We start from the raw sequence: 24,550 nt of genomic DNA, 5'->3' as shown, positions 1-24,550 counted from the left end.
TAAAAGCATTTATCTGCCATTCAGTGCTCCCTGCTGTCTTCAGGTGAGTCCTCAGTATCTGTGTGATGGATGTGCCTCTCTCTCGCTCGCTCTCTCTCTCTTTCTCTCTCTCTATCTATCTCTCTCTGTCTCTATCTGTCTGTCTCTATCTGTCTGTCTCTCTCTCTGTCTGTCTGTCTGTCTCTCTCTCTCTCTCTCTCTCTCTCTAGATATAGCTCTCACATCTGACAGGAAAACGCTCAGTGCGCATAAATAGAGTGTGTGTGAAGACAGCCACACACCAGTTGCATATATGCAACAGTTGTCAGCTAATAATAACGACCTGCGGCGCCTTTAAGAGGGTGAGTGAGGAGGAAATTTAATATCTCTCCATATCTGACCCACGTCTCCATCAATTAACAGTCGGAGTCAAGAACGGGACTGTGTCTGCTCTGTTCTCCAGACTCCACCTGCTCTTTGTTGAGGTTCCTTCTGCCACACACAAACCGGATTAAATTACGCATTGCACCTTTAAGAAGCTGTCACCGGGATTAGAATTACGCACAGCGAGCCAAGTCTCCCTGTGGAGGGCTTTTACACAGCGAGGAGGCTCCACTTGACGACTTTTCCCCCTGCAGCTCCTCTCCTCCTCCTCCTCCTCCTTCACAGGTCCTGACTCCAGAGTGGCCATGGCCGAGATAGGGAAAGGGGTGACCGCCGGGAAACTGGCCATCAACGTCCAGAAGAGGCTCACCAGAGCGCAGGAGAAGGTAAGGCCAGGCCCATCAACTTTTCATTCAACCGAGGCTCGCGTAGCAGCGGGACACGGTGTCCTCCGCTGAAACTGGATCCCTCAACTTTGTGCCTTCAAATACCAAGAGTGCAGCCGGTGATGAAGCTCTGGGGACTGGGACAGGTGGAGGGAACCTGAACTCACTGTCTTCATGTGCTCAAACCCGTCTGGACCAACGTTTGACGCATGACAAAAACAAATCAGCTGGACCTCATTTATCACATGCTGTTGGTTCCCGTTCCTTTCAGAAGGTTGTTCCCTGGTAATTTCCAGAATATAGATATACTTTCGGAGAACTTGTTGGCGCTTCATCCAGTAGATTAGCTTTCTTGTGTCATTTACAGATTTTCAGATCTCATAGTAAACAGTGAAAACATCTTCAATGCACTAAAACGCAGTGGTATGTTTTATAGTTAGGTGTTGTAGATGTTCTCTCTGTGTAGTTTTTATTGAGTTTATCACACATTTATCCACTTATAGTGAGGTACCATGAGAATAACCAAGGAACTCCTCAAACACCACTTTTTACTGTCATATATAATAAATTGTAATATGTTCATATTCCTATCAAAGTTCTTTAACTCAGGATTGATGGGAGAAGCTTAATTTCAGTACAGTTATGCATTGAAGTTGACCAAAAGGACTCCCAAGTTCTTCAATAACGTGAAAACCCCACGGTTTTATGTATTTTTGAATCAGATTTGTCCACTTTTATATCATCTCATAGGAAATGTGTTAAACATAGGTGACTAGTATGCCCCTAAATGTGATTTGTCTGTAATAATTGTGATATTCAGTGTGTTGAGTGACTGATTTTAATAGGTTTTAATAGGAAAACTCCTCCTAAATGTACAAAATATGATCTATCACATTGATTCAGTGACCTTTGATTTTTAGTTTTTTTAATTAAAGTGAAGATTCATTAGTTTCTTGCCCCAGTAAATATTCACACAGGAAGGATACTTCAGTAATATGCTGTAGTAACACCATGGAATCGGTGTATCCTGTTCCTGAAATTGACGACCGAAATAGGGACGACCTTCAATAAGCCGTAAATCCTCACACTGAGTTAGTGTTGCTTTCTGAGATTAAACCAAAGTAAATATCCCTAAAAGTGACCAAATGAAACCTGATCAACAGTGTGTTCGGCTCCGGGTTATTATTGTCTGTCCTAATCACTGCTGTTACTTAAGCCTGTCCAGGTTTTACCCTCTAATCACCTCAGTGCCACGCCGGGAGTGCTCTCAGTCCGTCACAGCCGTTTCCCTTTTCAAGCTTGTTCTTATTGTTTGTGTCTTTTTCACGCCTGAATTTCAGAGCAAACCTCCTCAGATAGTTTTGTGAGCGCAGAGACATGATGAGAGACATTGTTGACGATGGACGGATCCTCCTCTCTCGTCCAGAGTCTGTTTCCTCCCCGTCTGTTGATCCCGTTGGTGTTTCTCCAGCAGGCATGAGCAAAGGAAACGATGGAGGACGTGACGGCCTTATGTTGTATTTCACTTTTGAATAACAGCAGCAGCAGCTGTAGCCCGCTGCTGAATGAAAGAGCAGCCACGTTCCTCCCGTCTTAACATGGGAGCTGATTTAGAAACGACGCATTGTGGAATCTGGAGGGACGCCAAATATGCATCTCTGCATTTACAAGAAACAGGAGGAGGTGAAGGGTCAGGCAGCCGAGAGGAAACGTTTACCGTTAGAAACCCATCAGACTGCAGGTAACAGACCAGATAAGACATAGAACAAGAAAAGTTTGGGTTATTAAGACGGAATTGATCAAATATTCAAATATTTGATCATTATATAGAGAGTTTGGGGAGATTAATTCTTAATTCTGCTGTATTTTTTGTATTTGTTGCACATTTAATAGTTCACTGGCCATTTAAGTACGCTTTATTCATATTGCACCTTTCCCAGATAAAGATCACCAGGTGCTTTACAGCACTGAAAACAGACAAAGAAAAGAGAAATAATATAAGTAAAAATACAGAGCAATAACAACACACAGAGTTATACAAGAAAACAACAAATGTTTTTAATGTTAATTTTACAGATTAAATGTAAATGTCAGAATTCTAAGGATATTTCCGGTAGAGCCAATTCATAGATGAGACAGAAATTGGATAAAAAAAGAAAAATTCTGATAATGAAACAGCTAATAGATTGATTTGAAAAGACAAAGTTATTAATTGATATACAGTTCAACACTTGTCAGATAATCTCAACTACAGTGTGAAGTGACTCGGCTCAGAAGTATAAAATAGCTGCGTTTCAGTCTCTCTTTCAAATTGAATGTGAAAACATGAACTCTTTCAACATTTCCTAGATTCTCAGGGCCGAATTACCTATGATCGTCTTGATATCACACTTTTGAATGTAGCTCAGTTTTAGGGAAAGTAAGAGAAGGAGAAGATCTCAGACATGTAAAGTACTACAAGGACTTGAGCGCCTGAAAACGGTGGTTTGTGCAGTGAACTGATGTTTTTTCGGCATCGTGAAGATTTGATCAGCAGAACTTTAGAGAAGGAACTGTGAGAGAAATCAATTTTGTTTAGGTCAGTTTGCCGGGTTGTGAGGCGAGTCGCTGAGTTGGAGAGCAGGGAAGTAAAGAGGAAGGTCAGAGTATCATCTTCCCTGCAGAGGAGGAGGAAGAGGAGGAGGAAGAGGAGGGAGTTGGCGTTCAGCTGTCTGTCTGCTGGCCTGCTGCTTTCTCCTTGTCAGCTGATGGTGCATTCTGGCTGCTTTCTTCCTGGTCATGTGATTTGCTCGTTTTGATTTGGCCTGTCAGAGAGTGGAGCACAGCGATGGACACTCGCAGGATTCCAAGACTTTATACTATTATTCATTATTTCCACATTTTGAAGTGAAGATTTGTTTGGGACCAGCTGACACGCCCATCTCACGCCCCACCCGGTGCCACCATGGTTGTCATAGTGATGTAATCTCATCCAGTCAGCTGTGCTGCAGACGAGCATGCTGGGAAAATTCCCAGTTGTTGAGAGTAGAAGGAGGTGGAGGTGGAGGTGGAGGTGGAGTCGACGGCCTCTAGGAAGCAGCTGGAGGCTCGGCGGGACGCCGCAGCAGGAACCAGCAGCTGAAGGGTTAAACTCCTCACCTTACCTCAGCTCACCTCACCTCAGCTCTCACATCCTCTCGACATTCTCACTTCTCATCCAAACAACGTAGTTGGTTTGATGAGCTGCTGTTTCTTGGAAGCTGTTCTGCACTTCGACCCTGAGAAAGTTCTATTAATCATTTCTAAATGTGATGTGATTATATGTTGAACACCGACTGTCATTTCACTCCAAACTCCTCAGACCTCAGAGCCTGAACACCTGTCCCTCCACCCCAGGTTTCCCAGCATGCCTCGCTGCAGTGGGTGGGGCTCGTTGAGGGTGCGTCTATCTTTAGCGCCCCCCCCCCCCTCCTCCTCATCATCACTCTTAATACCCCACAAACCTCCTGTGTGTGAGCCCTGGGTTTATTTCTGTGGGTTGAAACTGGACACCGACACTTGTTTGTACGTCTGTCTTCGCGAGGACACGACGCAGATCGAAACTCTTTTCATTTTTCCACACGATGAGTCACCTGAATGCACCGTGACTCTTCTGCTGCACGATCACCTCCACCTTCTCGGTGCAGCTTTACTGTGTGTTGAAAGTGTGACGTGTTTGGATGGGGGGGACGGGGGGCGTTTGAAGCGCCTCGGCGGCAGCGTGGAAGTCCCCTCAGTCCTGTTGACGGCGGTTTGTGTGTCCATCACGGGATTAGGGCGGCAGGTGGTGGAGGTGCTGGAGGTGCTCCGTCCATGTGTCTGCAGTCAGTCATCTGATCAGATTAGCTGCTGACCTTCCTCCACAAACAGCAACAAAAGAAATATGTTGACACCTCCTCTTATCTTTTTTTTACTGCCTCCACCTTATAGTCAGTGGACTGTGCTGACTGGAAAAACCACCGAAAGGCACATTTATTACTTCACTAAGAACAAATTCATCTCTTTTTTGTAAGTAAAAACAAAATAGAGTAAAATATTTGTGTGTGGCTTTCTCAATTTAGAATAGCTCTATATCACTTTACATCTTTCTTTGGGTCAAAGGCTTTGACCTTTGACCTCCACATACCAACATAATCCTCGTTAAGAAAAGGCAGGCACTGAGGCGAACTCGCTGTCGGAGGCGTTGGACGTATTTCTGGTCACATCGCAGACATAAATCAAATGCCACAGAGATCGTTCTGTGCTGTTCCCTCGCCGAGTCTCTGAACTAAAAGCAGCCGATTTCATAGTGTCTTTATAAACTGACACGCGAAGTCCATTTCACAGCTGGTTGATTGAAGTATCTTGTGTGCATGCGTTTGTCATATATTCCTCGTGTATTTCTGACTTTTCATTCCGGCTGTTGTAATTTGTGCCTGGTTTGTCATTCCTTTGCATTTTTTTGCAAATGGATTTCTCTTGTTTTGTGTTATTTTGTGTGTTTGTGTTCATTCTGCATCATATTTTATTGGTTGCTTAATCTTTCATGACGTTCTGCTGTTCTCTGGAGGATTGTCTGCCCATATCAGTTTGGTCTAATGCTGATATCCTGCATCAATTCATGCTGGTTTTGCTTTAGTTTCGATGATTTTAGCATCATCACAACAGTTCTGTATGTAATTACTCTAGTATTTCATATATGTGTGTTGTTTTGTGAATTTCTTCATCACCGCTGTGTCTTATTTGGGAGTTATGTGTCGTGGATTGACTTAAGCCTCTTTTCAAACCATTAAATGATGCTTTCATGTCTGAAACACTGTTCCCTACTTCAACATGAGCAATAAACCCATTTCTACCCATCAAAATATCCTCATAACCAAACATCCACAACTCACAGCGGTACTCGTGCAGACACACAGCTGGTGTGAACCGCAGCCGTAGCAGAGAGGCACATGGCTCTGAGTCCAGCCTGAAAATAGACGAATACATGCCTCCAGTTATAGATCTGAACAAAGCAGCACTGCTGAAATGAAGTGAGAGTTGAATGGATGGAAGAAGTGATCGTACCTCTTGTCTTTCTCGCAGGTCTTGCAGAAGCTGGGCAAAGCAGACGAGACCCGAGATGTTGCCTTCGAGGAGATGGTGTCCAAGTTCACCAAGCAGATGGTCAGCAGACAGTGTTCCCACCTTCACTAGCAGATTTTCATCGTAGTTTTACAAAGACCGTTGAATAATGAAGCTGCCCCACATGTTATACCTGCAGAAACAGTTTGATCCTGACGTGAATCGTTTGGTTTCAGGGAGAAGGCACCAAACTGCAAAAAGACCTGAAAGCTTACCAGGCGGCAGTGAAAAGTAAGTGTGTTTGTGTTCATCATATTAACGTCAGTCAAGTTAGCAGGCTGCAACGTGACACTGCATTACAGTGTATGAGGTAGATAACCTTACAGAGACAGCAGAGCACCACAGAGTGATGAGAACCGACCTGCAAGCGGCGTGGAACTACAACAAACAGATTCAAAGGGCCCTGGAAGGGATGCAAAACAAGGAGACACAGAATTCCAACCTCTTGATGTAACCTCAGCTGAAGTTCATATGCGATTTTAGACGTGTAGGTAGCACAGATAAAGTGTCAGCAAAAGTACATTGTCATTCCGTGACAATAGTTAAAGAGTATAGCAGAGTTAGTTTTTAAATTTTAGCTTCATTTTGAGTAACTAACAAGAAAACTGATGAAGAGATGCAAAATTGGCACAAAAAAATGAAATGCACAATCATAAGATAGAGATAACCAACATATCCGAATATTTCCTATTCCAATTTATCCAAATAAGGACTGCAAAGGGCTCAAATATCTGGTCGGTCCATCATCAACAAGACCAAAAGAGTGTGTGGTAATGGTGTTTTTGTTGGTGTGTTTGAATTGAAGCGATGCACGAGGCGTCGCGGCGGCTGCAGGACTGCCTCGCCGACATGTACGAGCCCGACTGGTTCGGCAAGGAGGAAATGGACACGTTGGCAGAGGTGACAACTGACCGCCAACAGAGAGCGTGGCTTTGCTTTCCTCGCTGCTCTTCTCCTCCTTCAGTTCATCCCGCCTGCTAACAGACTTTCTCTTTCCTAACTGCATGCGTCTGTCCTTCACCCTGAAGGAGATGATAGAGAAGGAGATGGACAATAACTTGGAGGTAAAACGCAGGGCGTGCCCAGTCTGTCCCACAGACACTATCAGACAGAGGAAACCACAGGAACGTTGAGATCTCAATCAAACTGAACTCTGAAGCCATGAGATAAAGTCAGCTTGTCAGCTTGTTGGTGGGGCTTTATGGCCTCAGTCACCGTGACTGTGGGACACACCGGTGCAGCTCTGGACGACAGGAAGTAGACCTGCTGCGTTTATTCTAGAGCAGACATCCAGAACAGACTGCAGCCATTTTCACAACAACACTCACCTCCAGCTACAGTAACTGTTCTGATTCCAGTAGATGAAGAGTCATGGTTCTGACATGCACTCAAACACAAAAGGAGAAGACACCCGAGGACATAGTGGGAGACTTTAACGTAAACAGGTTAGATAATCTCCATGGACTGTGAAGAAAGTCCAACTATCAACTTAACGACAGAGGAAAACCTCCAATAAAACATCTGAAGCAAACGTCCTCTTACATCTTTCATGTGTGTCACGACCCATAATGGAATCAATTTATATGTACTAAAGCCCATAATGTAATAACTGTAGCCAGTAGTGTAATAATACATAATGAGGAATTAACAGTTTGTTGATCACAGATTGATGTAGTGGATCAGATTCATTCATAGAGGAAACGTACTCTGCAGCACTCTGTCAGTCATGGACGTCTACTGTTTCATTCCACTTTATTACATTCAGGAACAAAACTATTACCGTATTGGTTGTTACAGCCCAAACAAATGTTGCCACTGTAAAGAAAGGCAAAGAGAGACATGAGAGGCCATAGAAGAAGAACAAACAATCTTTGACATGCTTTTCTGACATGTCACCAATGTGTTGTACCAGGACACGGACACTCTGTGGTTGGACTACCACCAGAACATCACGGACAAATCTCTGCTGTCCGTCGACACGTACCTGGCTCAGTTCCCCGACATCAAGGTGTGTGTGAAGCTCAAACACAAACGGGGATCATGAAGCGTTTCCTCAGACTGGAAGATTTGTAGTTTGATGCAGTTAGATGATTCTCAGCTCGTCTAACAGAACTGACCGTCTGTCCTGCAGGCTCGTATCGCCAAGCGCGACAGGAAGATGGTGGACTTCGACAGCGCCCGGCATCACTTCGCCTCCTTACAGAAAGGCAAGAAGAAAGACGAGGCCAAGATCGCAAAGGTAAACCGCTGTGTGTGTGAGTGTGTGTGTTATAATCAATAAACATCATTACACTGATGGAATCAACCCCAGGGGTAAATAACAAGTAAAAAGCTACAGTTAAGACATGGAGTCACACCTTTACTTGCATATTTCCCACTGACTAATACAAACAGGAGATGGATAAACGTGTGTCAGACTCTTGTTATCCAACTCCTACGTTCTGACTAGTCCACACCACAGCGTTCTGCACACACCCATGCAACATTCACACAGAATGTTTGGCCCTGGTTCCACCTCTTGACAGGTAGAACATTTTGAGGGGATGAACTTTCTGTTTGAAAAGCTTTTTTTTTAACTGTATGTGTTCAGAAAATGGATATTGAAGCTGGAAGCGACAGTAATACACACAGAGGTGTGTGTTTGTGGAGCATTGATAGTCGATGGAGTCCACAGCAGCCTCACAGTGAGCGAACGTTGGAGCTTCATGTTGAATTTCACTTTAGAAAGGAGGCGAAACAGAGACTGTAGTTCCCTGTCTGGTGGCCGGAGCAGCTCCAGATCTACTGTCTCACTGGGATGTGCCGCTAACTAACATGTTGAATGACCGACTCTCACTGACTTCCTGCTGATTAACATGTCCGTCTTGAATTGTTGTCGTTTGCTCTCTTGTCTTTCTCTGTCCTCTCTTCCACCTGGTTCTGTCCTGCATGGTGTGTGTGGTTAGCCAGCAGCCCTGTTGGAGATGGCGGCTCCCAGCTGGGCTCAGGGTTTGATATCAGCCCACCAGGTGGCTCAGACTAACCTCTCCTACAACCAGGTGAAACTCTGGTTCATCATTGACACCCCCCTCCTCCTCCTCCTCCTCCTCCTCCTCCTCCTCCTCACCCCCCTGAATCTGTAGCCCAGGTCCTGCACAGGCTCTCACATGATCAGCACATGGAGGTGATGCGACAAGTTGTTTTCAGTCATTCATGACTGCGGATGCAATGCTTAGAATAGTTTTTCTTCATTCGAATTGCGGGTACCTTAAATTAACCATAATATATAACTTAAAAACACAGCAGAGACTGTGGTCATGATAAAAAATGGGAGATTATCAGGTGAACTGCGTTATGCACACTGTCGGGTGCATAACGCGTCTTTCTTCTTTTAATGTGGGTTCACTTGGCTTCTTGTGCTTTTTTTTTTAAACCATTTTAATAAGATTGAGGAAAAGAGGTGAAATATCACAGAAAAGCTTTGACTAGTCAAGATCTTAAAAAAAGGATTTGGACCCAATCAAAGATATCTGAAGAAGATCCTCACTGTGGACGTGGTCTGGAGTGTTTGCACCTTGACCTTTTATTGACAACAGAAAAATCTTCAATACAATCACACCAAGAAGAGAAAATGTGAAGTTTTTGTTTCTCTCTCTGGACAGCCGCTCACTCCACTGCTGGTCATGTCTGCTGCCTCGCTATCTAATCTGGCCCCCAATCAAAACTGCTGTTTGCATCCTTCTTGTTTTTGATGGTTGAGTCTTGCGTTCCTGTAGCTCCTGTATGAAACCCCGTTCGTTTTGTTTGCACACAGTAGCCTGTCTTTCTTCACTGCTGGGTGTTGTAGACACACATACACGTGGATGCTTTCTGTGTGTGCAGGCCGAGGAGGAGCTGGGCCGAGCTCAGAGGATTTTCGAGGAGCTGAACGTGGAACTGCAAGATGAGCTTCCAGTCCTGTGGGACAGGTGAGCGGCCGACGTCTCCTGCAGGATCCGCTCCGGCAGCGGAGACCAAATGGTTGACCATGCGTCCGTGTGCGTGTTCCTCTGTGCAGTCGTGTTGGCGTCTATGTTAACGCATTCCAGAGCCTGGCAGGTCATCAGGAAAAGTTCCACAGGGAAATGGGAAAGGTGAGCCAAACCCTTCCACGGTGATCGATCGGACACGTGAATCGTTCCGTGATCGGTGTCCGCTTTGTGAATCTCTGCAGCTCACCCAGAACCTGAACGACATCATGACCAAACTGGAAGAGCAGAAGGAGCTCAAGTAAGTTCAGAGAGATGCTCGTAGAGTGTAGAGAAGTGTCACTATGTGGAAGAAATGAGAGATGTTCCTCCTGCTGCAGAAAAGATGGAACTTCAGAAGCAAAGATGGGAGATGGTGCAAAGAGGTAAAAGCTGCTGCAAAGCAAGCTGGAGAGCATGAAAGCTTTTGGTGGCACGTCCTGCTTCATGTCGCGGGACTGAAATCACTGCACGCCTGTGGTTTTACCTGTGAACTAACAGACTTAAAATACATAAAAGACATTTCCTCATGAGTAAAAGATTGTGATCCTTCATCTGCCAGTCATGCACCAACACTGTTACTCTTGTTTTTAGAGAAAACTTACAATTTAGAAAGAAACACATTTGTTTTGTGTTTCAAAATATAAAATCAGCCGCAATAAAATTCCTATACAAGCAGGTTTACTCCAGTTTTTTATGATTTCTCAGCACTTGAAGACACAGTGAATGGAGTTCCCTCATGAAGAGCATTTGTCTGCTTCAGCAGTGTCAAAGTGTTTTGCACTGTTTGTCTGACAAGTGACAACATAGAACAACATGCACTCATGTAGAAAAAGTCTTTTTTCACACAATATAAAAAGAAACTTATTTGCAGAAAGGTTTTAAAGTATGTATAAGGTTAAATTGATAATAGGCGGAACTAAACGTGACATCTGAATGCTTTATAGAGAATTATTATAGAGTAAATATGGAGAGTGAAAGTGACTGCATGAATATTTATGTGGACCTTATGTGATGTAATAACGACTGATTTCACTGCAGAAGCAGGGAAAGTAGATATTTAACCATTTGCATGAAATTACACAATTCATAAGGTTTGTTGACTGAACGTATAACAGTTTTAGCTCAGAGGGATTAAAAGCATCTCATTTCTGTTATTAATTCCTGATAACAAACATCTTTTTTTCTGTCTCGGTCTGCACGTTTGTTTATGCTCATTTTGTTTAAATGTCATTTAATTGGGATCTAAACCACAATGAAAGCATCTTTTTGCTCTTTTCTCAGTGAGGAAGTCAACCACAGCGATTCAGCCAGCTCAGCACCAAAGGTAAATGAAAAAACAAACAAAGATACTGCACACAAGCCTTAATGTCGTATTAGATATTTTGGAATTAAGGCCACAGCAGCTTCATGTCACCATGCATGTTAAGAATGAGTTTACAAACAGCATCTATCAACCACCCATGTCATGCTTTACTAATAAATGTTGTGACTGAATGTCGTCTGTGAAAAACAAGCTGAGTTCTCTCCCCTGGACAACAGCATGACATCATGTTACCTCCTCTCTGTCTCCTCATCTGCATGCATGCACCTGCGTTTGTTTTTGGGTTTTTTTCTTTAACCTCTCCTGGCGGTGCCGAGGCCCGGGCCTCCACCCAGCCGGCCTCCACCCAGGCTGACGCCGTCACCAGACCTGAGGCAGCAGCAGCAGCAGCAGCAGCAGCAGCAGCAGCAGCAGCAGCAGCAGCAGCAGCAGCAGCAGCAGCCCGTCAGCTCGTTGGAGGACGAGGCTGCAGAACCCGACACAAACTCCACTGCGCCACAGGTCAGACTGACCGCGGCAGTCTGCATGACTGCAGCTGCAAGACTGCTGTCGACTCATGTTGAGGTCACTTAACGTGAAGAAGAAGCCTCAGTATCACTGTCAGTTAAATATGTGTGTGTGTGTGTGTGGCAGCGTGAGCCCTGCTCAGGGGTGAACCTGCTGGACTGGGATGTTGAGATATTGCAGCCCGTTATATTTCCAGCTCCCAAGGTGCGTGCAGTTTGTAAAGGTGGAAGAGGTGTGGAGCCGAAGGATCAAACACTGTTTACATGCAGGTTCATCAACCTTCTTTTTTTAAATCAGTTTAACTCTGAACTCATCTGCAGGGTTTCAGCTTGGAACCACGTTACAGTTGATGACAGTGAAATGAAAACGTCTTTGAAAGAGTTCAATTCACACGGGAAACTGTCATTCAGTCAGCGTTCAAATCAAACTTCTGACTGCATGTAAACGCGTGTGTGTTTGTGTGTTTGTTGGATGGATTGATGCATGTTTGCATGCTCGGTCAGCATGTGAATGTTGATAACTTCATCGGATTCTTTGAGGACTTTCATCTGTGGTTATTTCAGGTTTGTTATGTTTTCCCCGTTGATCCAGATCAGCTCTTTCATTTCTGGTTTTAAACAAATTGCCACTCGTTTGGTTTTAGAAATGCCCTGGTGTCGGTTCACGTTCAGGTAAACTGCAGAAATGTCTAAAGTCCCTGTCTTGTTCCTCACTGCTTCATGCAAGGCGCCGTCATGGGACTCGTGGGTAAGCCTGAGTTCATCTGTCTCAGATCTTCTTTGGAGCAAAATGGATTTTTTCCCTTTTAGAGAACAGAGTTCCTCTCCTTTCTATCTTTTTTCTGACATCTTGGAACGGTGAAATGACCTCCGCTCCTCCTCTTCTGGTTTTATCGATACCCTCCTCTCTCCTACGTTTCCTCCCTCACCGAATACTTTTGATCTTCGTGCTCCTCCGTGTTCCACCTTTACACTTTCCATGACCCAATCCGTGCACCACCCCCTCCTCCTGCCTCCAACTGCCCCGCAACACTCCTTCACCTTTGACCTTAAAGCAAGGCCAGCCCGCAGCAGAGCAGGAACCCGAGCCTGACGAGGATCGTTACCCAGAGGAGGCGCCGGGCGGATGGGATTACCATGACGGCTCCGCCCAGAGCTGCGCTCAGCCGAGCTGGGACGACCCGGAGCCCACGGGAGGTCCGGAGAGCTTGAGCGATGACAGGGCGTACACGGAACCCAGCTGGGACGACGGCAGTGCCGATGTGGGGCAGGGTGGCTGGGGCGACGACGAGGTAGAGTCCGGTGGAACCTCAAGTGGAACCTCAGTAGAACGGGGGATAGTCCAGGACCTAGAAATCCTTGTGTTTCCTTCTATCTTCCACACTTTTATTCCCGTTTTCTTCATACATTATAGTATTTTCCTCTCAAACACACTACATCATCTTTATGTGAGATTTCTTTAACATACCTACAATTTTCTATACATTTGTTTTGGTCCAGAGTGCGGTGACCAACGGCTCAGATGGTGAACTCCCTCCAGGATTCATCTACAAGGTCAGTCAACTATTTATACTAACACAAACACAAACATGTGATCAATCCAGGCAGTTTGGTTATATGACAGTTATCAGGGAAAATGATCTCCAGGAGAGCCAGAAAATCTATTATTGTGACATGGTTATTCCATCATGAGAAGAGGATGTGCGTTCCCTTCCAGGTAAAAGCGGTACACGAGTATGCAGCTACTGACGGCGATGAGCTGGAACTCAAGATAGGTGACACTGTGCTGGTTGTGGCCTTTGACAATCCAGATGAGCAGGTTGGTTTCTCTTGCATTTATCATCCCTGATGCATTGAGCTCAATATCTCAATTCTGTAACCCTGTAAACCATCAAACCAACATCTGTCTGCAGGACGACGGCTGGCTCATGGGTTTCCTGGAGTCTAGCTGGTTGCAGAACAAAGATCTTTCAACCAAAGGTGTCTTCCCCGAGAACTTTACCCAGAAGATTTGAATTGAAGGTCACGCCCAAGCCCCTGGGAAAACTCCTCTGAGTTGGAATCGGTCATATTTTGATGAAATATCTAATTGCGTCCTAAAATTTATGATTGGATTCTGAAATGTGCACTGACAGACAGTGAAGTCTCTCCTGGAATGACACCAGATGTTTGTGCAGTTGAAAAAGGTGCCAGTTGCGTCGTTATGCATATCACAATGTGTGTTGAAGTGAAAAGTTGAATTTGTTTTGACCCGGCCTCCTCCTCACTGTGACATTAGTACTGGATGGTTTATCAAAACTGCACATCTGCAATTATTTGGATTTAATTCAGTTATTTCTGACTAAACAACACAATTCTGTGTTAATCATATATAAACTGGATGAAAAAAGTCATGAATGTGCTGTGTGAATGTCAACATGTTTTTTTGTTGTGTCTTGTCAGTCGTCACAGTTCTTGCATGCAGCGTTTCATTTTTCATTTACATAACGATGAGTTATGTTTGTGGAGAAATTATGGTTGAGGGAAAAATGCAGGTTTCCCTAAACTGAGCCCCTTAAAAATGCCACAAATACACACTGGGTTTCTGTAAGTTTTCTGGCTTGTAGGATTACCAAAGGGAACAGTAGTTTTTCATTTATATGATAAGCCATTTTGAGGATGTGGCTTGTTGTGTGGCTTCAATTTTTTAACATTTATTTTATTTCTATCTATTCAGTGATGAATGAACTACTCAACTCCGTGAACAAACTCAGCTGATGACTTTATTCTCCCTTCATCTGCTTTTGTTATCACTGTTAATGACATGATCAATTCATGGATCTCAGCTGACTCCGTCACAAAACCTGTGCAGACGCATTTTCTTTGTTCCAATAGGAAACAGGTTTTTCTTCCATCTCCAACTACAGTGCAATCAACTAAATGAGTCTCAAACATTTTAAATATGTGAAAATGTGTCACGCACAAAATGAAAACAAATGCATTTCGCAAATGTATTTTTTGCACTTTGTGGAATAATGTGATAACTGCAACATCACAGATGAATCAAACCAGTATCATTAAAGATGAATGAAACACCATGGGTCCCAGTGTCTCATCTTTTTTGTTTGTCATAATTATGTCACTGAACTATTCCAAAAACACACATGTGGGGTTAAGTGGTGACCCCAAAACACAGTTTGTTTGAACTATGATTGCCAGGCTGTCCAGGTTGCACCCTGGTTTGCACGTGGCAAGATTAGTATCCCATGATCCTCAACTGGGTGTGACAGCATAGAAGATGGAATATTGCACATTGGTAAATGATTGGCATTGTTATTTTTGGATTTACATTCAATATAAAACAAGTTGTCGAATCAAATTCAGAGAAAAAAAAATGTTGATTTGAAAAATCTCTTTATATGGGTGTAATCATATAATTTCAAGAAAAAAACAAAAACAAATTAGACTACGACTTTGACACGAGCCCAACGAAACGAAAATAAGCGCGGTCCCTTTAAGAGTCACGTGGTGAACGTCGTAGTCTAGGAGACGTTTTGTTTACTTCCGGGTTGCCGGAGTGGAAAACCAGAGGGGCGATAACACGCCCACACCTCGGATTAAAATCGGATTAAAATCCCGCGGAGATGGCGGGGGAGGCTGACGATGAGATTCCGGGTAAAATATAAAAAATCACAAATTATCCGCACGTTTTCCTCGAGACCGTTAACCGTTTCTGTTCCGTTAGTCTGCGGTTCGTGCAGCTCACGTTAGCTTCTGCTTTAGCCTCCCGGCTAACGGACAATCCTACATTTGATTTCACTTTATCTGTTGTATTGCATTCTGCTTCTGTAATCCTTCAAACTGCATGATAAGACTGGTTTATTTGTAGTTTCTAGACATCTTTCACTTCATGAAATATTCTCTAAGTTAGAGAATAACTTAGAGTCTAAGTTATTAACTATTAATCGTCTCGCTGCATCATGTGAGCTGATGCTGATGGTTAGTTTCCATCTGTTGCACTAGTATAGATCCACAGAACCAGACATAGAAACAACACAATTAAACCACATTAAATCCTCTATAATTCTGGGATATGTAGCTGCAGTTTCTCTGACAACTTCACATTCAGTAATAAGATTCTGTGTTTTCCTCCAAACAGGGAAAGTAACTCCCATTAAACTACTTCATAGCTCCAATTTATGTATGAAGCATTTTGATGCAGTATTATGAGTGGCATAATAGACACTCATACATAGCCTTCCCAGTTGGGAGTATTTACTACTTCATGTTGTGATATATTACTGCAAAGTCTGTATGTTTAAGTATCTTGACTTTTCAAAATTGTTTGCTTCAGCATTGACGACAAAAATCAAGAGTCACAGATGCTGGAGAAGAGAAGAAAGCAGCAGCAGCAGCAGCAGCATAGTTACATCAATAGATTATCTGTCTTGCCTCAGTTGTTTTTTTTACAGTTTGTCTTGTTCAACAGAATCGGGGGCGGTTTTCACTTTTGGAAAGAGCAAATTTGCAGACAACATCCCCAGTAAATTCTGGCTGAAAAACGATGTCCCCTGCAAGATATCCTGCGGAGACGAGCACACCGCCCTAATAACAGGTGAGATGCACACAGATCCCTGGTCTGAAGCGCCTCACAGATCTGCCGGATCCCCCATGAGCTGCTGTCTTTATATCCACAGAAAATGGGAAACTCTTCATGTTTGGCAGCAACAACTGGGGCCAGCTCGGCCTGGGGTCCAGACTTACTGTCGCCAAGCCCACGTGTGTGAAAGGTTTGTCCTCACATTGTCTTATTGAGAGTGAGTGTGTGCTGCCACTGGCAGCTGCCTTCAGCATATTGAAGAAGTGAAAAGAAGCAAACTGTTTTGATGAGGAGCTGCCAGGAGAGGAATCCTGCAGGGTAATAGTGTGATCCCAATCTGGAGGGTATAATCTTCTTTAATCTGAGACACAGCAACTGACTCTGGAGGCTCCACTAAGTACACTGACATAAGTGTTGTTTGCTGCTCTGTTATCGTCTTGGAGATTTTATTCAAGAATATTAAGAACAAATCTTAATCAAACACAATTAATCTTTATGCAGTTTTAAGACTTTATTGAACAAACTGAAAATGCAAAGCTTGGTAGAAGTAGTGACGTCCATTTGTTGTGTTTCAGCTCTGAAGTCAGAGAGAGTCCAGCTGGTGGCCTGTGGCAGGAACCACACCCTCATCTGCACAGGTTGGTTCCCCAGCATCGTTTCCTCATAGTTACTGTGTGTCTGTGTCTGTGTCTGTGTCTGTGTCTGTGTCTGTGTCTGTGTCTGTGTGTGTGTGTGTGTGTGTGTGTGTGTGTGTGTGTGTGTGTGTGTGTGTGTGTGTGTGTGTGTGTGTGTGTGTGTGTGTGTGTGTGTGTGTGTGTGTGTGTGTGTGTGTGTGTGTGTGTGTGTGTGTGTGTGTGTGTGTGTGTGTGTGTGTGTGTGTGTGTGCGTGTGTGTGTTTTAACCTGCTGGTGTTTGTGTTTGTCTGCAGCTCAGGGAAAAGTGTACGTTTCTGGTGGGAACAGCGAGGGTCAGCTGGGGCTCGGAGACTGCGAGGAGAGGACAGCTTTCCACAGAATCCAGTTCTTCGACTCTTATGGGCCAATCAAAATGATCGCTGCCGGTTCGAACACGTCTGCCGCTCTCACAGGTGAGACACCTGTCGGTGTGACGTGTCGCCTTGTTGTAATGTGTGTTTGTTTGTTCCCTGATGTCGTCTTTTGGTGCCTGTGGCAGCGAGAGGGAAGCTGTTCATGTGGGGCGACAACACCGAGGGTCAGATCGGTTTGGGGAAGGAGAGCCAGGCCTCCTCACCGCAGGAGGTCAGCGTGGGCCGGCCCATCAGCTGGGTGTCCTGTGGATACTACCACTCTGCGTTTGTGACAGGTGAGCAGAGAATTCCCCCGTGTGCACCAACCAAAGGATGCACATCACTTCAGGTCTTAAAATAAGTGTATGGGGGGGGGGGGGCAGCAAGCAACTCCTTAATCCACAATCTACCAAACTATCAACCCTTGAAATGAGAGTTCCTCCACCACGATGGTCAGTTTGTCGTTTGTTCCTCAGTGGACGGCGCCCTGTTCACGTTCGGAGAGCGGGACAGCGGGAAGCTGGGGCTGAGCACCGACCAGCTGCCGGGGCATCGCGGGCCTCAGGTGGTGAAGAGCATCCAGGAGCCGGTGATGCAGGTGGCCTGCGGCGGTGGCCACACGGTGGCGCTGACGGGTAAGTGTCAAATATGATGGCAGGATATTAGAGTTTCTGTTTTTAACCTTTTATTCATATACAAGTCATTTATTGAAAAAAAATACTCAACAAATACAATCCCTTGTCCTGAGTAGCCACTTTTGATACAAACCAGTAAAATATGTGGCAACAACAAGGTCAGAGGTCACATTGACTAATTGTAAATATACAGAGAAAACTGATTCAACTAATTGTAAAGGTTTTGGTTTGTTTTTTAAATGTGACGATTCACTCAGAATGTATTTGGACTCCTGTCTTCCAGAAGACAACCTGTACACGTTCGGTCTCGGTCAGTTTGGACAGCTCGGCCATGGAACTTTTATTTTTGAGTCCCGGTTGCCGCGTCCAGTCGAGCATTTCAAGAAGGGACGAGTGTGTCAAATAATGTGTGGAGAAAATCACACGGCAGTCATCACAGGTAGAAACCATCTTCTGCTTCCCCGTCAGCACACACACTCTTTCCCCTCCTTTACAGCTCTGAAATCGTGACTCTGCTGCCTCGTTTCCCCAGACAGTGGTTTGCTGTACACGTTTGGAGACGGCCGACATGGTAAACTGGGTCTGGGAGAAGAAAACTTCACCAACCAGTTCAAACCAACTCTGTGTCCACGATTCCTCAAGTATAACGTTCAGGCTGTAAGACTCCCTGAAGCTCTTTCATTTATTGTTTCTATCAAGCACGTCCAGTATTCCTTCAAGCTCCTGTGAGATGTTTGCTCGTGGACGTTTCATGTTAAAGTCATGGAGTGTCTGTGAGTGTGACAGTGGTCACTTCCTGCCTCCAGGCGTCGTGCGGCGGCTGTCACATGGTGGTGCTGGCTCGGCCCAGGGAGGAGGACTGTGGCGACATGACGCTGGAGGAGGAAGACGTCACCGAGGATTACTTGGAGCGGCCCTACGTGGAGCTGCTGGGGGACACGACTGACTCGTCGGCCCTGCAGAGGAGTCTCTCAGCCCGGGTCCGCAGGAGAGAGAGGGTGGGTGCAGTAAAATGATCCACTTCAATATTGTGATCACCTGGATTGACTTATTCAAAACTACTTGGGCAAAGACGTGTGCAGACTTCTGAGAGCTGGTTCACACAATCCTCCAGCAGAATGTCTTTAACAGTCTGTCTGCAGGTTCACTGGGTAGTTGGTGCTGTTTCTCTTTTGTCATTCTTGTTTGGTGATTATAAATGAGCTCCACTGTCCAGTTCTGTTTCATTAATTGACTCCTCTCTACTTCTCAGGAACGATCCCCAGACCAGTTTGGCGCCTTGTTCCGCACGCTGCCCGCCATGACGCCGGGCTACCTCCAGCCGCCGCTGCCGGTGTCCAGCCACACCATCCCACCAAGGCTTCCCCCGCCCGACCCCACCCACAGAAAGGTGCTGAACGGCACTCACCAACACGGGAAGCCAGGGTCAATCCACCAGGGTACCTACTGCACCTCCTCCACTCACCATAATAATAATAAGAAGACATTTTATTTGTACAACACTTTTAAAAACACTCAAAGATGCTTTACATCATGATCGTATCCTTTTTTTTCCTCCCGCTTACATCTGAATTTACCCAGAAACTGACTGACTGGACTAAATAATTGTCAGCCTCACTTGAACAGAATTGCATTATTTTCCCTTCAGAACAGAGCGAGGCGGACACAAACAGCGTTGTGGAGAGCCTGACCGACACAGACAGCGTTAAGGGTCTGGGGGAAACTACCGACTTCCTCAACATGGTGAGAAAATTCAGTGAACTGAGCCTAAATGACTGAGAGGAGCGACGACGGGTCATTGTGAGCTGCTCTCTGTTCCCTCCTCACAGACTCACGTGATGAAAATGGACCCAGGAGATAAAACACTCACATTGTCTCCTGTTCAGAAGGTAGGAATTTATATCATTAATGCTGTTTTCAATCTCATTTTTAAAGAAAATACACATATTGAACTGGACATTTCTCGCTGAATCACAGAAGCAAAGGCCTCCGACATTATTTTCCTCCAGCTGACTGACAGCGGTGACACATGATGATCTGTCTGTACTTTGTTGCTGTAGCTAAATACATTTTTAAGGGATCTGTACTTAGAATATATATTTTCCAATGTTTTTACTTCCACTGCCTACATGTAAAGACAAATATCTGTATTTTGTCTTCCTTCAATTCTTCAAAAATCATCTGTATTCTTACAAATGCCTCCCAATACCAGTAGTTCTAACGTTTGTGCATGTGCAGAAATGGCTGCTTCCACTCTTCTCCATCTCACCTTTCCTTGCTAATGCATGACTTTCCATCTTCTTCTTGCTTGCCCGTGCGGGGATAGAAGAAGGGTAAGAATGGTAAGGCGTTAAAGGAGGGGAAGCTCTCCAAGCAGAGCAGCTTCTCTTCGGCGTCGCCGTTTCGTAAGCGTGAGGCTTCCTCGCCCCGCCGGGCGTTACCCACCGAGCTGCTGAGGAGCCACAGCACTCGCTCTGTGACCTCCCACAGCCTGCAGAGACTGGAGAAATCCAGCCGGGACAAAGAGAATGTGATCACAGCCAGCGGACACAAAACCCCCGGCGTACGGGAGGTTAAAACTGTGGCGTCCAAAAAACGTCCTAAGCTTGTTGAGGATCAGTGCCAGGTGATTGAGGTCAGTAGGAAGTTAGCAGCAGACGCCAAACAAAGTCTGGAGTCCAGAAAAACAGCTAAAGGATTCACTTCTCAAACTGCAGCTGCAAAAGCTCAGAAAATACAGTCCAAACCTGTGAGAGTTGTAAGTAAAGCGAGACTCCTGCAAAGTAAGCAGGCAGGAGTGTCCTCACCAGGTAAACCTCGTCACAAAGACTCACACAACTCTGACCTGAGTGATGCTCTGGATGAGGACAGCGTGGCCAGCTCTCAACTGGCCTCCGAGACAAAAGACATCACAGACGTGTCTAAAAAATCTAAGAATGAGAGAAACCGAAAACAAGCACAGACCAAAAAGTCATCAGATCTCCGGCTGCTGGCTGGAGCTGCCTCGCTCGCCGCAGGATCACTTTTAGTCCGAGAAATGGCAGCAGGACGCCCCGGCAGCGCCACCTCAATGTCCGAGAGCAGCCAGAAGGACACTGGGACATCATCAAGGAGCGACGCTGCTGAGTCCAGCAGGAAATCCGCCGTCAGTATCAACATCATACCTGCACCAGAGAGTCCTGGAGACAGGACGAGTCAGGAGGAGGAGGACACCAGTCAGCACGAGGAGGGTGAACACCAAGACGAGGAGAGTACAAGTCAGGATGAGGAAGACACGAGTCAAGATGAGAAGGAGACAAGTCAAAAAGAGAAGGGCAGCAGTCATGAGGAAGAAGATAGGAGTCAAGACGAGGAAGATACAAGTCGAGATGAGAAGGAGAGCAGTCAGGATCAGACAAACACAAGTCAGGATGAGAGTGAGGAGCAATCAGATTCAGCAGCTGTCAACCAGGAAGAGGAGGAGGAGGATGAGGATGATGATGATGATGATCTTGAAAAAGAAGGACTGACAAGTGCAGAAGTCAGTGAGGAAGAGGAAGAGGAAGATGCCAGTCACAGTACTGACACAGTAACAAATGAAGAAGAAAAAGAAGAAGACACTGACGACAGTGACACTCTTCAAGCAGAAGCTCAGTCGGGAACAGATGTGGAGGAAGAGGAAGAGGAGGGTGAGGAAGAGGAAAAGGAAGCGGGGAGCAGTAGTGAGGCATCAGAAAGTGAAGATGAGACTGAAGAGAAGGAGAGTGATGGAAAAGAGGAGGAAGAGGAGGGGGAAGAAAGTGAGGAAGGGTCCAGTCAAGGGACAGAGGGCAATGAAGGAGAGACAGACAGTGAGGGGGAGGAAGAGGAAGAGGAAGAGGAGGATCTAGAAGGTAAGGAAGAAGAAGAGAATGAAAGTGAATCTTTGAAGTCTTCACAGGAGTCTGAAGATGAGGAGGAAGATGAAGAGAGTAGTAGTGACGTGGAGGAGGAGGAGGAGGAGGAGGGGGAGGAGGAGGAGGGGGAGGAGGAGGATAAGGAAGAGGAGAGTAGTGAGGAAGAACAGAGTGAAGAGGAGGCTGAAGATGAAGAAAGTGAAGAAGAAGAGGGTGAAGAAGAAGATGATGATGATGAAGAGGAGGATGAGGAAAGTGAAGGAGAGGAGGAGGAGGAAAGTGAGGAAGAAAATGAGGAAGAAGAAGAGCAAAACAGTGATGATGAAGATGACGAGGAGGAGGAGGAGGAGGAGGAGGAGGAGGAGGAGGAGGAGGAGGAGGACATTAAAAAGAAAAAGTCTGAAAGCGGCAGACTGAGGTCGGGGGTCAAAGGTCAGCAGGCAGCCGGCGAGTCGGGGGAATTCTGGGACAACGTTTTACCTCAATACCTCAACCTGCGGTAGCAGCAGCTCCTGCAGCAGCCGCTCCTGCAGCAGCCGCTCCTGCAGCAGCAGCTCCTGCAGCAGCAGCTCCTGCAGCCACCGTCACTCTGGTTTTATCTCCGACTGCAGGAAGATGAAAACCTCCTTTATCCACTGAGTCTGCAGAGCCGCATTACAACTGATCAACCTCCAATATGAGGCTCATTTCTTCTCCAGGACCCTGAACTTTCTACATAAAGCCGACATGAAGCCGTTTCCCTCGGACGTCAAACACTTTGACTTTGTTCACTACAAATGTTCACTTACTAATCATCGCCTCACGTTTGTGACTGGAATGCAAAGTTACATTTACATTTTGTTTTTTATCAAAGAAATAGATAATTTTTCTCCTGAAATTCAAAGCCCAGAAACACATTGTGTTTCAACCATGTGTTACATGAATCTTCCTGTTTAATCCCAGTTTACATGGAGAAGTGACAAAGCTGTCATTGGAGGAGGTGATTGGCTCCGTTGTGCCTTTCAGCAAACGTTTCTCTTTCTTATCCTCGCATCTCATTCATGTGTAATAATGTATTAATGTAAAGTGTAAATACGTTTCCAGTCCATTTCTATTCTACCTTTCATTTGTTGGGTCTTCAAAGAGCAAAATGTCGCCTTCAGCTCCGCTTTTCTATTCCCTGTTTACGTCTTCGTCGTGTGCAGCGACTCTTGTTGTTCTTTTTGAAGTAGATTTGCTTCATTTTGAAGAACAATGTGATTATTTTTATCTACCAGGTATTTCTATTTTTATTCGTTGTGTTTCCAATAAAGGAGAACGATTGAAGCTGCAGCCTGTGATATTGTTTGATTTGTGGAGGAGTTGTTTCTCTTTGCAGTATTTTCCCACAAACTGCTGATGAGAAGCAACAGCAGGATTTCATTTTGAGCTTTCAGGATCAGGTTTGGATCGTTTTCTTTTCTTCTCATCTGCCTCTCTTTCCCTCCTAGTTTGTAGTTTCCTGGTAAACTTCAGCCCCGTTCCCTCATGTGGCTCGCTGAAATCTCTCGCTGCAGAATAAGAAACCTGTTTCTCTTCGTCTCCTCAGGATTCAACAAAACGACTTCCTGAGACGCAGATCAAAAGCGAGGAGGAGGAAGAAGAAGAAGAGGAGGAGGAGGAAGAAGAAGAAGAAGAGGAGGAGGAGGAGGTGGAGGAAGAGGAGAATGACAGTTCGGACTCCTCCACCGAGAAGCCAGCAGACGAGGCTCCTGTAAATATGCGGCAGTGACTGAAAGGTTGAGAATGGCTTGTTGACGTCCACACTGACATGTAATGTGATTCTTCCTGAAGCCAGACGAGCTGAAAGGGCAGCGCTCGCCTGACGCTGAGCAGAAAGGTGACCAGCTTTACTGCTTCTCATCATTTCTCCTGCGTGCATTCTGAAAAGACTGACCGGGATTATATCGTCTCACATGACCAGCAGCAGCAGTCAATGAGCAGACGGACGCCGCAGGGGGACAAGAGACGGAGGACGTCAACAAACCAGCCAGTGTGGTGCAAGAGGGCGACTCCAAAACCCCGTCAGGCTCCGACAAGAAGGTACAAGATGATGGAACAACTGGACGGCCAGTTCCTGCGTCTCACTACGGTTTGACTGAGAAAACGTGTCTCCTGTCCCCTCAGCTGTCTCTCTTCCGACGCCTTTCCTCGTCGCGCCTCAAGCAGACGACAGACGGAGGCCAAACGCTGACGGGGGACGCCACCAGCAGGGGCCGAGTCGTCAAGGGGGAGCCTCCATCTCCAGCCACCGCTCCGTCTGCAGGGAGTCCGCCCCGACCCGGAGCCCGGGGGCCTCGCTCTGGAGCCTGCGCTGTGCTGTGATCCCAGGAACAAAACCCAGAACCCATCACATGACCTCCTGGCGGCTCCTGGCCAGAGCTTTGGTCTGTCATCCTGCTGGTGCTCCGTGACACTCTGAAAGTCCTGTTGGTAAAATACTGGACAAGAATAGACAATCTGTCCTCAACGGGACTTCACTTCTTTTATCGCCACCTGACCAACTTTAATTCAACATGGAGTCAAATCCTAAAACACAGGCTCCTTTTTTTTTTTTTAATGTCACATAAAAAATGTTTTTAAACTGAATGTGAAGTCAGTTTTCCCTCGCTGACCACTCTCTGCTGGAGCAGCTTCTGCTGCTGCCGCAGCTTCAGACACTTTTCATAACTTTTACATGCGTTGATATTTTTGCACAGTTTGAAGTGCTTTATGTTTAACTGGCAGAGT

At 45.6% G+C, this 24,550-nt stretch overlaps 2 protein-coding genes across 5 annotated transcripts; both read left to right on the top strand.

The window, feature by feature from the left end:
- The first annotated feature begins 241 nt into the window (after nucleotides 1–241).
- LOC308127748 (myc box-dependent-interacting protein 1-like) lies at nucleotides 242–14,767 on the top strand. Of its 4 annotated transcripts, XM_080493022.1 has the most exons (16): nucleotides 550–749; nucleotides 5,832–5,912; nucleotides 6,047–6,101; nucleotides 6,676–6,770; nucleotides 6,899–6,934; nucleotides 7,783–7,878; nucleotides 8,002–8,109; nucleotides 8,816–8,908; nucleotides 9,732–9,817; nucleotides 9,907–9,982; nucleotides 10,063–10,118; nucleotides 10,198–10,242; nucleotides 11,141–11,183; nucleotides 13,187–13,240; nucleotides 13,404–13,505; nucleotides 13,600–14,762. In XM_080493022.1, the coding sequence occupies exons 1-16, from the start codon at nucleotides 669–671 to the stop codon at nucleotides 13,699–13,701; spliced, it is 1,209 nt and encodes a 402-aa protein (XP_080349148.1). In that variant the 5' UTR covers nucleotides 550–668; the 3' UTR covers nucleotides 13,702–14,762. The 4 variants fall into 4 exon arrangements, with proteins under 4 accessions (XP_080349149.1, XP_080349151.1, XP_080349148.1 ...); XM_080493023.1 differs by lacking the exons at nucleotides 6,899–6,934; nucleotides 8,816–8,908 and adding an exon at nucleotides 242–341 and having other exon boundaries at nucleotides 649–749; XM_080493024.1 differs by lacking the exons at nucleotides 6,899–6,934; nucleotides 8,816–8,908.
- A 458-nt stretch (nucleotides 14,768–15,225) lies between these two features.
- On the top strand, nucleotides 15,226–24,267 carry rpgrb (retinitis pigmentosa GTPase regulator b). Its single transcript, XM_080493008.1, has 17 exons — nucleotides 15,226–15,340; nucleotides 16,155–16,280; nucleotides 16,363–16,455; nucleotides 16,841–16,903; nucleotides 17,194–17,352; nucleotides 17,439–17,588; nucleotides 17,769–17,927; nucleotides 18,211–18,366; nucleotides 18,460–18,584; nucleotides 18,734–18,925; nucleotides 19,180–19,366; nucleotides 19,576–19,670; nucleotides 19,757–19,816; nucleotides 23,370–23,534; nucleotides 23,615–23,660; nucleotides 23,745–23,863; nucleotides 23,948–24,267. Exons 1-17 carry the CDS (start codon nucleotides 15,310–15,312, stop codon nucleotides 24,143–24,145), a joined length of 2,124 nt encoding a protein of 707 aa, XP_080349134.1. The 5' UTR covers nucleotides 15,226–15,309; the 3' UTR covers nucleotides 24,146–24,267.
- Nucleotides 24,268–24,550: the final 283 nt, after the last annotated feature.

The sequence above is a fragment of the Lipophrys pholis genome, assembly GCF_963383615.2.
Source record: "Lipophrys pholis genome assembly, chromosome: 23".
Classification (NCBI taxonomy): Eukaryota; Metazoa; Chordata; class Actinopteri; order Blenniiformes; family Blenniidae; genus Lipophrys; species Lipophrys pholis.
Note: the sequence above shows the minus strand (reverse complement) of the source record. Positions and strands in the feature narration are given on the sequence as shown.

Excerpts from the sequence above, each read along its gene's own strand:
- LOC308127748 (XM_080493022.1), top strand. The coding sequence starts at position 669 with ATGGCCGAGATAGGGAAAGGGGTGACCGCCGGGAAACTGGCCATCAAC. Across the intron at positions 6,102-6,675 it reads TTACCAGGCGGCAGTGAAAA|CGATGCACGAGGCGTCGCGG; the intron begins GTAAGTGTGTTT and ends TTTGAATTGAAG. Across the intron at positions 13,506-13,599 it reads TTGACAATCCAGATGAGCAG|GACGACGGCTGGCTCATGGG; the intron begins GTTGGTTTCTCT and ends ATCTGTCTGCAG.
- rpgrb (XM_080493008.1), top strand. The coding sequence starts at position 15,310 with ATGGCGGGGGAGGCTGACGATGAGATTCCGG. Across the intron at positions 18,585-18,733 it reads TCAAGTATAACGTTCAGGCT|GCGTCGTGCGGCGGCTGTCA; the intron begins GTAAGACTCCCT and ends TCCTGCCTCCAG. Across the intron at positions 23,535-23,614 it reads AGCCAGCAGACGAGGCTCCT|CCAGACGAGCTGAAAGGGCA; the intron begins GTAAATATGCGG and ends TTCTTCCTGAAG.